The 12,844-nt window shown below is 35.4% G+C and overlaps 1 protein-coding gene across 1 annotated transcript in view; it reads left to right on the top strand.

The window, feature by feature from the left end:
• Positions 1-11,877: 11,877 nt before the first annotated feature.
• The window catches only part of LOC131873924 (pentatricopeptide repeat-containing protein At3g12770-like), a 24,562-nt gene continuing 23,595 nt past the window's right edge, over positions 11,878-12,844 (top strand). The window contains exons 1-2 of the mRNA XM_059217101.1: positions 11,878-12,422; positions 12,500-12,788. Coding sequence (XP_059073084.1) covers positions 11,878-12,422; positions 12,500-12,788 — 834 coding nt within the window. The remainder of the gene's footprint in view (positions 12,423-12,499; positions 12,789-12,844) is intronic.

The following is a 12,844-nucleotide window of genomic DNA, read 5'->3' as shown; positions in this document are numbered from 1 at the left end:
TAGCCTAGATGGAGACCTACCAGGATAATCCATATCAAGAAATGCGATGACACTCTCCCCTTATGAGCACTAGTGTCTTGCCCCTGTGTTTTTAGTCTCTGGAGAATTCTTGTTTTGAGTTTCATTTATGTTTATCTTGATTGTGACTTTACCTAGTGGAAGTGTATTCAGGCCATGTGTTGATTATTCTTGTTTATGAGCTTGAGGGCCTTATGTCTATCTCCTAGCATGGGGCGTGGTCCTTCAAGTTCCATATAGTCGGGTGGTAGTTGCCTTCTTCCATCACAGGTTTTGGGACCTATCTAGGTGTGGATTGCCTTCATTCCTATGCCAGATTACTACTCTTGGATTTGGTGAACTCAGTTAGTCAGATGGATATTTTGTGCATTTATTATGTTGTTCTTATGTTTAGCATATGTAAATATGTATGGGCATGCCCACATGGCTAATGATGTAATAATAATGTAACCATGATGTATGATATAATCATGATGCAAGTGATATGAGGTTTATATGATAGGTTTGTATGTTAGTAAATGGAAACATTGATCTTGAGATTAAATATGTTCAAGTTCATTATTCCTTACTTTGTATGCTATAATAAACTGTCATTATTGGATTTCAATGAAAGTAGCTTTAGAAAATATTTATATTATGCAATGCAAATGTATGGTTCCATTATTTTCTTTAATGGATTGCTTTAGTTTTTATTTTAGAATATGCTCTTATATGTACCAATGTTATATTTCGTTAGTATTAATTCCTCAAATGTAATATGTTAGATTAGTAACAATGTTGAGAAACCCTAGGGGAGGAGTTAGTAATAGTTGTCCTCTGCTTGTGCAAATTGATTTAATGTCGTCATTTTAATTGTTGAAACTTTCATTTAATAGTTTGTGGAAAAAATATTTCACTCTTTTTGGAAATTATAGCTTATTCCTCTAGGGTTTCTTGGCAGGTTGTTAGAATACTGTATATCAATTCTATAAACATGATCAAGGCCTTTTAAAAATTCACATAGTCAAAGTTTAATCATAAACTAACTACCTAAATAATCTAAATCAAGCAACCCAACTTGAAGTACCATCAAATATAAATCATTTATGTTTATCTATAGGTGGGCCTCACAGTTGATAAGGCAAATCATATTTGGGGTTTTCTAAAGGATATCTTCTCATAGTTTAAGAAATTAGAGGCATTTGTAGAAGGAAATGTTATATGGTTTTATTTTGTAGGTTCTCTCTTAATGGTCTTATGTTGTGTTAACATGAGATTGGAGCTAAGATTTGTGTGGAGTCATTGTGATCACTATGTTTATGGTAATTTGTTATTATTGTACTTAAGCAATTTTAGTAAAAATAATGGATGCTCTTTAATCCCATCCATTTTTTAGTGTGCCATGAACTTGGAATAACTATGGATACCAATGACTTGAAATTTATGTTGCAATAATTAGGTTTGCAAGTTTTTTACGTCATTATGGACATTTATTGGTATTATGTCATGTCTCTGCGTATCAACCACTTCTTACCTACCTTTTACCAAGAAAGAAAAAATAAATAAATAATAAGAGAACTAAATATTGAGGGCCAACTCCTACACCCTTACTAGCCAACCATAGGGAGCATTAATTAATTTATTAAGAGCATAAATGATGTTAATAATACCAAGGGTTGTGATTATTAAAAGTAGAAATTAATATGAAGTCAACAATTTCATTAACATACAAAGACAAAAGTTATTAATAATAAAAGAACATAAGTATAGATAATCATTGTGGATACTTTATTAATGGCAAGGAAGAGAACGATTTGTTTTGGGAGGACGTTACCCCAAGTATAGTCATGTCTCTGCCAATAATCATGGCCCTCACCCCATATTAAATAGTGGGTTCTTTCCTTGCAAAAATGCATTGAAAAGGAGGAAAGGTTGAGTCAGTGTATGCCAGTGATTTATATCTGCCTGCCAATAGTATGCTGATAATAATTGCTATACTGTTAATATTTCTTTTTGAGAATATTATAATGAACTTATCTATATATATAATGTTTTGATCAGAAAAATAGTAATATTATATTATAAAATTAGAAAGAACTCTTAAATAAAGATTAAAGAAAATATGTATATACCATTTATTCTTGCTATTATTTTTAGTACTCAAGAAGATGGGATTGAGTTTCTTCCAAGAGGAGCAGTCTAAATCTAACCAATAGGATGATTCCCAATATAGGGTAAGGATCATTGTCCCATAAACTTCGAGGGAGCCTACTGAGTTTAGTATCTAAGTGCTTGGCAACATAGACATCTCCTTGTTCCTTAGAATTGGAGTAGTAACAAAGATTGAACTTTTTGAATTAACAATTATGGATGATAAATTAATTATCTAATATGATAGAATTAGTTGTCTAGTATGGTGGAATGATAATTTATTCATAAATAATTAAAAATTTATTTAAAACTATGGAATATCATAGATTTGATTTATGTTAAGGAAAGAGCTAAGAATAGAGTTGTCTCCTAGTTAATTTATTTTAATTTATAAGTGTATTGAAATAAATTAATTACTGTTATATAACAAGCCTTAACTTACTAGGGGACATCACATATTACATGAAATTGATGATATTTTATATACCTTCAATGTGAGTGCTACTAGTGGATCTTTCCATTGACCAATTTTTAAGATTTTATATTACCCATGCATTAGGGTTTCTAAGTGGTGTATGTGTTCCTTTGTTGGGTGTTCTCATTATACTATGGTATTGGGGATTGCCATGTCCAAGTCTATTCTAGCTATGATGATTATCTCTCGGAAAATACTCATTCCTATTGCTACCATTGGATCTGATGTTTAATTTTGAATATCAATTTGAGGAATGTTTATACTTCTATATGACACTTAGTGTGGAATCTCTTTTGGATATGATCTTATCTTTTGTTCATTTGTATGATGGAGGATTTGAGAGTTATTTATTTTAGATAGTGGTCACATTGATTATTGTGGTAGGTATCTCGATGGAGGGCATGAAGCACTTAGATGTCTTAATGGTGGATTTTAAGTATAGAGATTTTTCTATCGATGTTTTAATTTACATTATCTACCCCTTATTTAATTTATACAATAATTCAGAGAATGTAGGAAAAATTTGTATTGTTAACCTTGCATAATGCTTATAATATAGAACTAATATTTATTTATGGCACACGTAAAAAATTTTGAGATGCATGTGTCATATTGGTTAGGTATTATTGGGCCCACTTTGCATGTTTCTTGTATCATTGGGATAGATATTTAATGTGAATTATACATTGGAAAAAAAATATAACCAACCAGCAAATGAAAGAGACATAGATTTGCAATCTTGTGGTATTAGGCACATATTTTTTTGTAACACCACTTGGAGATATTGTGTAAGCTTGGTTATTAATATAAAGCACATGAGTAGTTGTTGATTACACATCAATTGTCATTTGCATGTGTGAGGAGAAAAATCATAGATTGAGATGTGTTATTAAATTATTCTACAAATATTTTGTAATTTTTAATTATAGATTGGGATGTACATTTACATGATTATCAATTTCATGTTCACAAGACAATTAAGGATTTTAATGTTTCAAAAGCCATCCATGAAGACTCTACAAACCTATTGTAATATTTCTTCATAAGATAATACATTGAATGTGTACAATTTTTTTTTGAGAGTCTTGATGGTATGTTTATTATGCATTGTATATTTTGAAAATTGTTTGTATATTTTTTCTCTTGGGGTTATATGGAAATGAGTTATTATTGATATAATTTTTCTGAAAATTGAGAATCACTAAGTGCTTTGATATATATAAGATTTTTTGATGTGGCATTTGCCTCCGAGATTTTGATGACACAAACAAACCACAAAAGTAAAAGCATAATTGAAGATTCCAAATATATATCATTGAAAAATAGCATGCATTACAATGAACAAGATATATAATCTATGATAGATGTAGGTATATGTAAGATACAACAACACCAAAACATGAATTTACAACCAACATAGGATGATAGGAGATGGAGTCACATGTGTGGTACATCTCCACAAGTTAGAAAAGTACATACTACATCCATTAATAGATGGCTATTTATTTCCAAGGGAGATATAAGTTACCCAAGTAAAAGTAAGCTTATCCTAGGTGCACACAAATACAATAAAGTAATTAACTAAATGCGTGAATATGTGTATGTGTATGTGTATGTTTATGTGTATGTTTATGTGTATGCGTATGCGTATGCGTATGTGTGTATGTATGTATATGTATATATAGATATTGTTATGTATGTATATATGTGTATATACATAAATATATATATATATATATACATATATGTATATGTATGTATGTATATATAGATATTTTAATATATTTATATATTTGAATATATATGTATACGTATCTATATATATACATACATACATATACATATAGGTAGGTATGTACGTATGTATAAATACACACACACACATTACAACAATATTTATGAAAACATGATGGTAGAATTATCAAAGCACATCAATCTAGGTCCATTACATGCTTGCTTATTGTCTTTGAATCTTCACTTAAAGCTGTAAAATTATTTCATCTATGAATATAAACTAGAAGAATGTGAACCTTGTAATTCAATAGTTTCCCTAAAGGTATTTCTAAATGTCCTTACACAACATTTAATAAAAAAAGAAGATAAATGAAAGGAAAGTTCAAAACTTTGAGAATTGTGTTAGATCATTCTTGTGAATCAAATTAGGTCCACTTTCATGGAGATGATCTCCATAATCATAGGTGTGATCCCACATAACACAAAATTTTATTTCTTAAGTTAACAACTTAAACCAAACAAATAAGAATCTTGACAAGTGGACCTTTGGCATCTCGATGAATATTTTTTTTTTATATATAAAAAATAGAGAGATCAAAAAAGAGAGTACAACCAATGAGAGCCTGAAAGGAGGCCTCACATCAAAGTAGCAGTAGTACTATTACAAAGAGGAAAGCTCAGATACATCGAAAGTGAAAAATAGGGAACAAAAGAGCTAGAGCAGAAGATCAAGGTGGATGTCCACCCAAGCGGACCAACCAAGAGGGCCCTCCATCCAAATAGTAGTTTTCTGATCCTGATTCTAGGACAACATCAAAATCTGCTCCTGTTTAGTGTTGTGGTTCTTTTTGATAGCCTGGCTCAGCTTCTGGCAAGTATGCTCGAACACCCGTAAGTTGTCCAGAGTCCTTCTCCATTGGAATCCATAATTGAGCTCGTAGAAGAAAAGGGTAGCTTGAACCTGGAGGAAGATTTTAAAATGAGTGAGTTTATGAAAAAACTCAATAAGACCCCTTGGCTTACCTTGGTACTTTTCCTCATTCCTGCACTTCCAAATCTGCCAAAGAATGTTAGAAGACAACATATTCCAGAAGAAGTTAGCATCCTTACTAAGCCCTTTAATGTGACCCGTAACAATTTCAATAATAGTCACATTAAAGGGATAGTAAATACCAAAAAAATTCCAAATTTCTTTAGCAAATAGGCAATCAAAAAAGATATGTCTACCAGTATCCGGCAGCCTGCAAATATTACATAAATCAGTATGATAATTTCTTTTAATAGGAAGTCTATCAATTAACAAGAGCCATTTAAAACATTGGATCTTGGGCTCAGCAGGACTTTTCCAAATATAATTCAGCATTTTTTTCCACATTTTAACATCAAAAGAATATTACCAGAATCTATTCAAATGAGCAATAATATCCTCATTATGATTAATGATTTTATAAATGTTTTTAGCTTTAAGTTGGTCTAAGACAGTACCATCAAGCCATTTACATTTAAGAAATCTATGAGAATCCACATCGCAAGCCGAAGGGAGGTCTTTACAGGCTTCCACAATTAAGTTATAAGTCTTCTTTTGAGACTGAGGTAAGTTAAAGTTACTCTTCACCTCATCCCAAGGAATAAGCAGATCATGTTCGAAAATATCAAAAAATTGAGTGATACCAACTCTAGCCCAAGACTTGGCCGAGCAACCCTGGTAGAGGGCTAAGGGTTTATTGTTCCTACTCAAGTTCCACCAAATGGACCTTTCAGCATAAAGTTGATGATCACTATGAAAATCCTTATTGGTGAGAAACTTTCAGACATGGTCCCAGGCACGCCAGATAGACTTAAAGACAGCAGAACCTTGAACCATAACCAGAAATTTACCACAAATAAGGTCACAAAAAGGGAGGTTCTTCCAGGACTTAGCCTCCTTGGGAAAACCTCTCTCAATGTTATGTCTAACAAGCACTTTCCAAGGAGAGTCACCTTCCAATGACTGAAAGATCCATTTAGCGGCAAGAGCAATACCTTGAAGCTTAAGATCTTTTAACCCCAGACCACCCAAGGACTTATCAGAGTGACACCACTCCCAATTCACAGCATGAAACTTTTTCTTTCCCTTGCCATCAGACCAAAGGAAATGCCTTATGGCTTTTTGAATTTCAAGAATTTGGCAATTGCTAAACAGCCAGGCAGAAGAGTAGTAAATGTTGTATGAGGATAAAATTTTTTTGACAAACTTGAATTCTGCCAGCAAGGGATAAGGATCTATTGTACCATTTATTAAGCTTATTATCAATCTTGGTCCTAACCCAAACCCACATGTCCTTAATAGAAGGAACAACAAAGTAAGGAATACCAAGATACTTAACAATATTCTTGGGACCTCCCCATTGAAAATTATGCTGAAGAAACCAATTAGGAGGCTGATCATCCCAACCTAAACGGATGGACTTAGCTTGGGAGACCCTAGCACCAGAGATAGAACAAAATAAATCCAATTTAACTTGAAGATTCTTGAAGTTATTATCAGAGAGCTCAAGAAAGACAGCAGTGTCATCAGCAAAATGACTATTAATAAGCTCATCATCATTGGGAAGCAATAATCCCCTAACTTCCGGAGACAAGGTATTATCTCTCATAATATAGAACAAAGCTTCAGCCGTAATGACAAAGAGAGCAGGGGCCAAAGGACAACCCTACTGGATAGACCTACTAAGAGGGAAAGGGTCTGAAATAGAACCGTTAATCTCAACCTGGGCACAGGCATCTTTGAACAAGGTTTGAACAACATTACAAAAATATGGCAGAAAGCCAAAAGACTGCAACATCATAATGATAAAATTCCACTCAACCCTATCATAAGCTTTCTCAAAATCAAGGAGGAGAAGAGCAACATTCTGATGAGAACATTTGGCCCAATCCATGGCTTCCCAAGCAGTAATGAGGTTTTCCAAAATGTACCTACCTTTGATGAAACCCGTTTGAGTAATGCTAACAAATTTAGGGAGAATATGAACCAGACTAGTGGCTAAAACTTTAGCTAAAATTTTATAAGACACATTAAGGAGCGTAATAGGTCTCCAGTTCTTGATAAGAGACTTGTCCCCATCTTTAGGGAGAAGTTTAATAATACCACGGTTGATCTCAGGGCTGAGAGAACCAGTGTTAATGGCCTCATTATACAAATCAAATAAATCCTTACTGATCCAATTAATATTAGCCTTGTAAAACTCACTAGAGAGCCCATCAAGCCCAGGGGCCTTATCATCCTTGAGGGCTTTAATAGCCCTTTCGATCTCAGTAATAGATAAGGGAGTCGATAAAGACATAATATCCTCAGCATCCAGCTTGGCAGGAATAAAAGGCCTACATTTGAGTCTAAGCTCAGCAGCCTCCATGGAATCTTCAGTAGAAAAAAGCTTACTATAATAATCAGCAAAGGCCAAGGATATGCAATTAGGATCAGAGATCTCCTGTTGGTCAATAATCAGCTTATCAATTGACTCTTTACCTTGTTTGTGCTTAAGATAATTAAAAAAGAATTTGGAACCCTAATCACCGTGTTGGAGCCAGTTAATCCTAGATCTAATTTTAGCTCCTTGAACTTTAGTCTGTTGGTTTTTACTGAGGGTATCTTTAATGGCAACCAGCTGGTTTAAGAGAACCAAATTAGAGGGGTTAGCCTGCACTTTGCACTCAGCAGTTTGAAGATTAACGTGTAGCAACTTTTCAGAGAATCTATAATCTTTCGCACGCTTTTGACCAATGGTTTGGAGCAAAGATTTCCAGGCCAAAAGATTAGCTTTCCACTTGTCAACCATGGAATACTCCTTCATATTCCAACAATTTATGTTTCTAATGATATGCAAGGCACAGAGGACATCTTCATCTTGCAGGAGCTTGGCGTTGAGGAAGAATTTAACACAAGGAGGATTGTGATGAGTGGGTTTAGGGTTGATACTAACACGGGTGAAGATAGGGTGGTGATCTGAGAGAGTGGTGGCAGAGACCAAGACAATGTTACCATTGATATCAGGAATAAAGGAGAAGAAATCCTTATTGCCATAAAAGCGATCCAGTCTGGAGTAAATCCTTGACTGACCTTGCTGAAAATTACACCAAGTATGCCAGATACCAGGATGAGAATCTTTATTATTAGCAAGCGGATCAAACAAATTCTTAGTATTAATGAAGTTAGACCAATGCAGATTTTCATAGTCCTTCCACTTGAAGGGGTTACCACCAATTTTATTAGTTTGGGACTCAACCATGTTGAAGTCGCCACCAAAAAACCAGGGGATATTAGGGAGAGCAGATAACCAATTCCATAGAGTAATTCTACCTTTAGTGTCATTAGGCGCATAAATAGAGCAAAAACCAACGAATTTATTATTAATAGTCATAGTAAACCAGACAACCCTTTGACAAGGGGAAATTCCATTACCAGATATGATAGACCCCCATTTTGGGTTAACAAGGATAGCAATTCCACCTTTACCCCTGCTGTGATTAGAGTGGAATTTAAGAGCATCTTTCCAAATGAAGTTCAAACTGGAATCAAACATAAAACCAGTAGATTTGATCTCTTGCATCATAAAAATATCAACAGAATTGAAAGAATTAAACACATGCTTAACAATTTGCTTTCTATTAGGAGACTCGAGTCCCCTGACATTCCAAGACAGGCAATTCATTGGGGCACATTAAATGGGGTTTGAGACGCATTTTCAATAGTCATGCAAGGACTATTGGGATTGGTCTCAGGGGACTTATAAGCAGGGTTATTTTTGGAACCTAGTGGCCTCTCACGCCTTTTGGTGGGGACGACATCTAACCTGGGAGCCTCATTAATATCATTCAGCTCCATGTCCATCTTAAAACCAATCTGAGACGACCCACTAGCAGGGATAATCTCAAAAACATAATCATCCTCAATTTCCTTAAAGATTGTTGGTGAAGGCTTTGACTGATTCACAACGGGATTGACAGAGTCAAAAGAATGGCCAGGAAAGTTAATCATGTCAACAATCGGAGGGAGGTTCGAAGTGGGAGGCGAACTGGGGGTATTATTTAGGTTTTTGGTTTTGGGGTTCCCCGATGAATTCCCTTTTCTTTTTTTCCGGTTTCTCACCAGGGTAAATCCATCTTCGAGCTCAGGTCCCGAATTAGCCTCTGGAGGGGGCGAGAGATTCAAATTAAGAGCGGAAGTATTCTGGGAGGAACCAGACAGATTAGGGGTTTCCTTAACATGGCGGCCTTCGGAAGTGGAAGCAACAGTAGGGTTAACTGATAGAGGGGGGTTAGGCTGAGCATTCATATTATTGGCAGATTTAGCAGAGGTTTTTGCTAGGATGGGACAATCTTTCCTTCAATGACCCTCCTTCCTACATAAAAAACAGGCATTTAAACCCCCCAGTATTTCAATAGGGCAAACATAATTATCATTAATCACGTTAATGTTAATTTCAGTGGGAATTTCTTTGCCAAGGAGAAGTGAAATAAGGACCTTGGCATCCATGTGTGGGACTAATCTAACAGTTTCATCCATTCTGATAATTTTGCCCAGATTTTCCAAGAGTTGGGGCAAGAAACGCCAGAGAAAGGGCGAAATGTTTTTAACAAGGATCCACCTAGGGGCCGAAAGGGCAAGGACTTCCTCATGGACGACATCAGGGGTCCAAGCTAAAGCATGGAAGGATGTGGAACCAACCGACCAGTATTGCTTTTTTAAGACCTCTTGTTGGGCTTCATGATTAGCGAAAAAAACAACAAACAATCCCTTTTGAATCTGTCTGCAGAAAGAAATTTGAAATCCTAGTTTAACATTCCAAAAATTGTGAAACCAATCATCCAAAAATTTACGTGGAGGACATTTTTCCACTTCAACAGCAGCAAAGAATATTGCAGTATCTTTAAGCCTACCTTTTTCCTTAACAATTTCGGCAAGCATTTCAGAGTTAGGAATTAAGGAAAACGGAGCCGAGGGAACCCGAGGGTTCTTACCGTTCTGGGCGACCTCATCGCTATCAGCAATAAAAAACCTAGCCTGCTCATTAATACTTCCTGTAGAATTAGTGACCGCCTCCGAAAATGATTTAGCTTTGAGAGATTTGTGAGCGGATGAGCTGGGATCTCCATTAAACCTAGTTGATGTGTTCACCGAAGAGGGAGGTACTGGGGTCTGTGAAGCATTAAGAGAGGCCTCTGCACTAAATGCAGCATTAACGAGAGGAATGGTAGAGGGAATACCACCTGTGCAGGCCGTACGCGCGGGGACATCCAGGTGTCCACCGCCGTTGGCCTCTTTACTTACCGATGCCACCCTTCCGACAGCAGCAAGCACCACTCAACGACAACAGCGAAAAATCGAGCGAAAGATCTACATTTAAATATCCATACATTTATTTGATTTGATTTCTATAGTTACTTTTTTACTTTTATTTATATTTATAACAATTATCATCCCTAATTAAAATTAATCTACATTAAACATACTTAATTAAACATATTTATTTAATTAACAAAAAGTACTTAATCATATAAGTTTAAAAACTTACATAAATTTATCTCTATTTTATATTTGATGAATATGTGTCTAGATTATCATTTATAAAATAATATTTATACATATAAAAAAAGTGCATGCATATAAAATCACACCCCTAGAATTGATATAGAGTTATAGCCAAAAGCATAAAACATATAAATAAATACAAAGTCACCAGAAGACTAAAACAATAGAAGGAAATGGCTATCTAGCCTTTAGAATGCACCATGCATCTATTATAATGTATTTATAATATAGAAGGGATAATAATGTATTGATGCATTCTAGAAGCTAAATGATCATTTATGAATAAGAACTTGGTCATTTGACTTTCCCGTACATCAATAGAATCCAAAATAATAGAATAGACACAGATTATTCTATTTCTTTTTATTCTTACATTTTAAAGATTGAAAAAATAGAATCCTACACTATTCATCAACGTATTGGTATCAAACTGACTGAAAGATGCTCAAATATTAGATTCTAATGCGCCACCTCCTAATTACCGAGGGTACTCCTGCTTATTTCAAGGAAAAAATTTAGATTTTGCAATTAACTTAGAAGATGAGGAACTGGGTTTAAAATTCAGCTTTGGATAGATTTTGCAATGAAGTGAAATGTGGTTTCATGGTCTGCAATGATTGCAGGATATTCACAAAATGTATTTGTTGAAAAGGCCTTACAAGCTTTTAAGCAAATGCAAGTGGTTGGTGTAAAGCCAAACTCCTCGACCTTTGCCAACATTCGTCCATCAAATCGGAGCTTTGGAACTGGGTACAGTCGTCCATCAAAACGTAATTAAAAGTGGAATACGTTTAGATGTTATAGATGGAAGTGCGCTGGTCGACATGTATTTAAAATGGGTGAGCTGTTTGACAAAATGCCTCAAAGAAATGTAGTCTCATGGACTGTGATGATTGCAAGATATGCACAAATTGGACTTCTACAAAAGGCCTTATAAACTCTTAAGCAAATGCAGCTAGCAGGTGTAAAGCCAGACTCGACAACCTTTTCCAGCCTCCTCCCAGCGTGTGCCAAAATGGGAGCTTTAGAACAGGGTATGAACCTCCATCAAGACATAATTGAAAGAGGATTGTGGTCAGATGTCTCAGTTGCCAACGCCCTTATAGACATGTATGCAAAATTTGGAAGGATACACAAGTCATCTGAAATATTTGACAAAATACTTCAAAGGGACATGGTCTCGTGGAATTCAATGATTGGAGGATATGCACAAAATGGGTTTTTTGAAAAGGCTATGGAAACCTTTAATCAAATGCTATTGGCCGATATAATGCCAGACTTCACAACCTTTGCCAGCATCCTACCAGCCTGTCCAAAAATGGAAGCTTTACAACTGGGAATGAACCTTTATCAAAGCATAATCAAAAGTGGATTTCTGTCAGGCCTCGTAACTGCAAATGCCTTGATAGACATGTATGCAAAGTGTTTAACAGACTGCCTCAAAGAGATGCCATCTCATGGAACGCCATGGTTGCGGGATATGCACAAAATGAGGTATTTGAAAAGGCTTTGGAAACATTTAAGAAAATGTTGTTGGCAGATGTAAAGCTAAACTCCACAACCTTTGCCAGCATCCTACCAGCCTGCACAAAAATAGGAGCTTTAAAGCAGAGTATGGGCATACATCAATTCATAATCAAAAGCGGATTTTCTTCAGATGTTGTAGTGACCAATGCCTTGATAGACGTGTATGCAAAATGTGGAAACATACACGGGGTACGTGAAGAGTTTGACAAAATGCTTGAAAAAGATGTCATCTCATGGAATGCCCTGGTTTTAGGATATGCACAAAATGGATTTTGCAATGATGCTCTCAAACTCTTTGAACAAATGCAGCACTTTGGAACACACCCTGGCCATGTAAGCTTCGCTTGTGTTTTGTTTGCATGCAGCCATGCAGGTTTAGTGGATGAGGA

Source organism: Cryptomeria japonica, chromosome 3 (assembly GCF_030272615.1).
Source record: "Cryptomeria japonica chromosome 3, Sugi_1.0, whole genome shotgun sequence".
Taxonomy (NCBI): Eukaryota; Viridiplantae; Streptophyta; class Pinopsida; order Cupressales; family Cupressaceae; genus Cryptomeria; species Cryptomeria japonica.
Note: the sequence above shows the minus strand (reverse complement) of the source record. Positions and strands in the feature narration are given on the sequence as shown.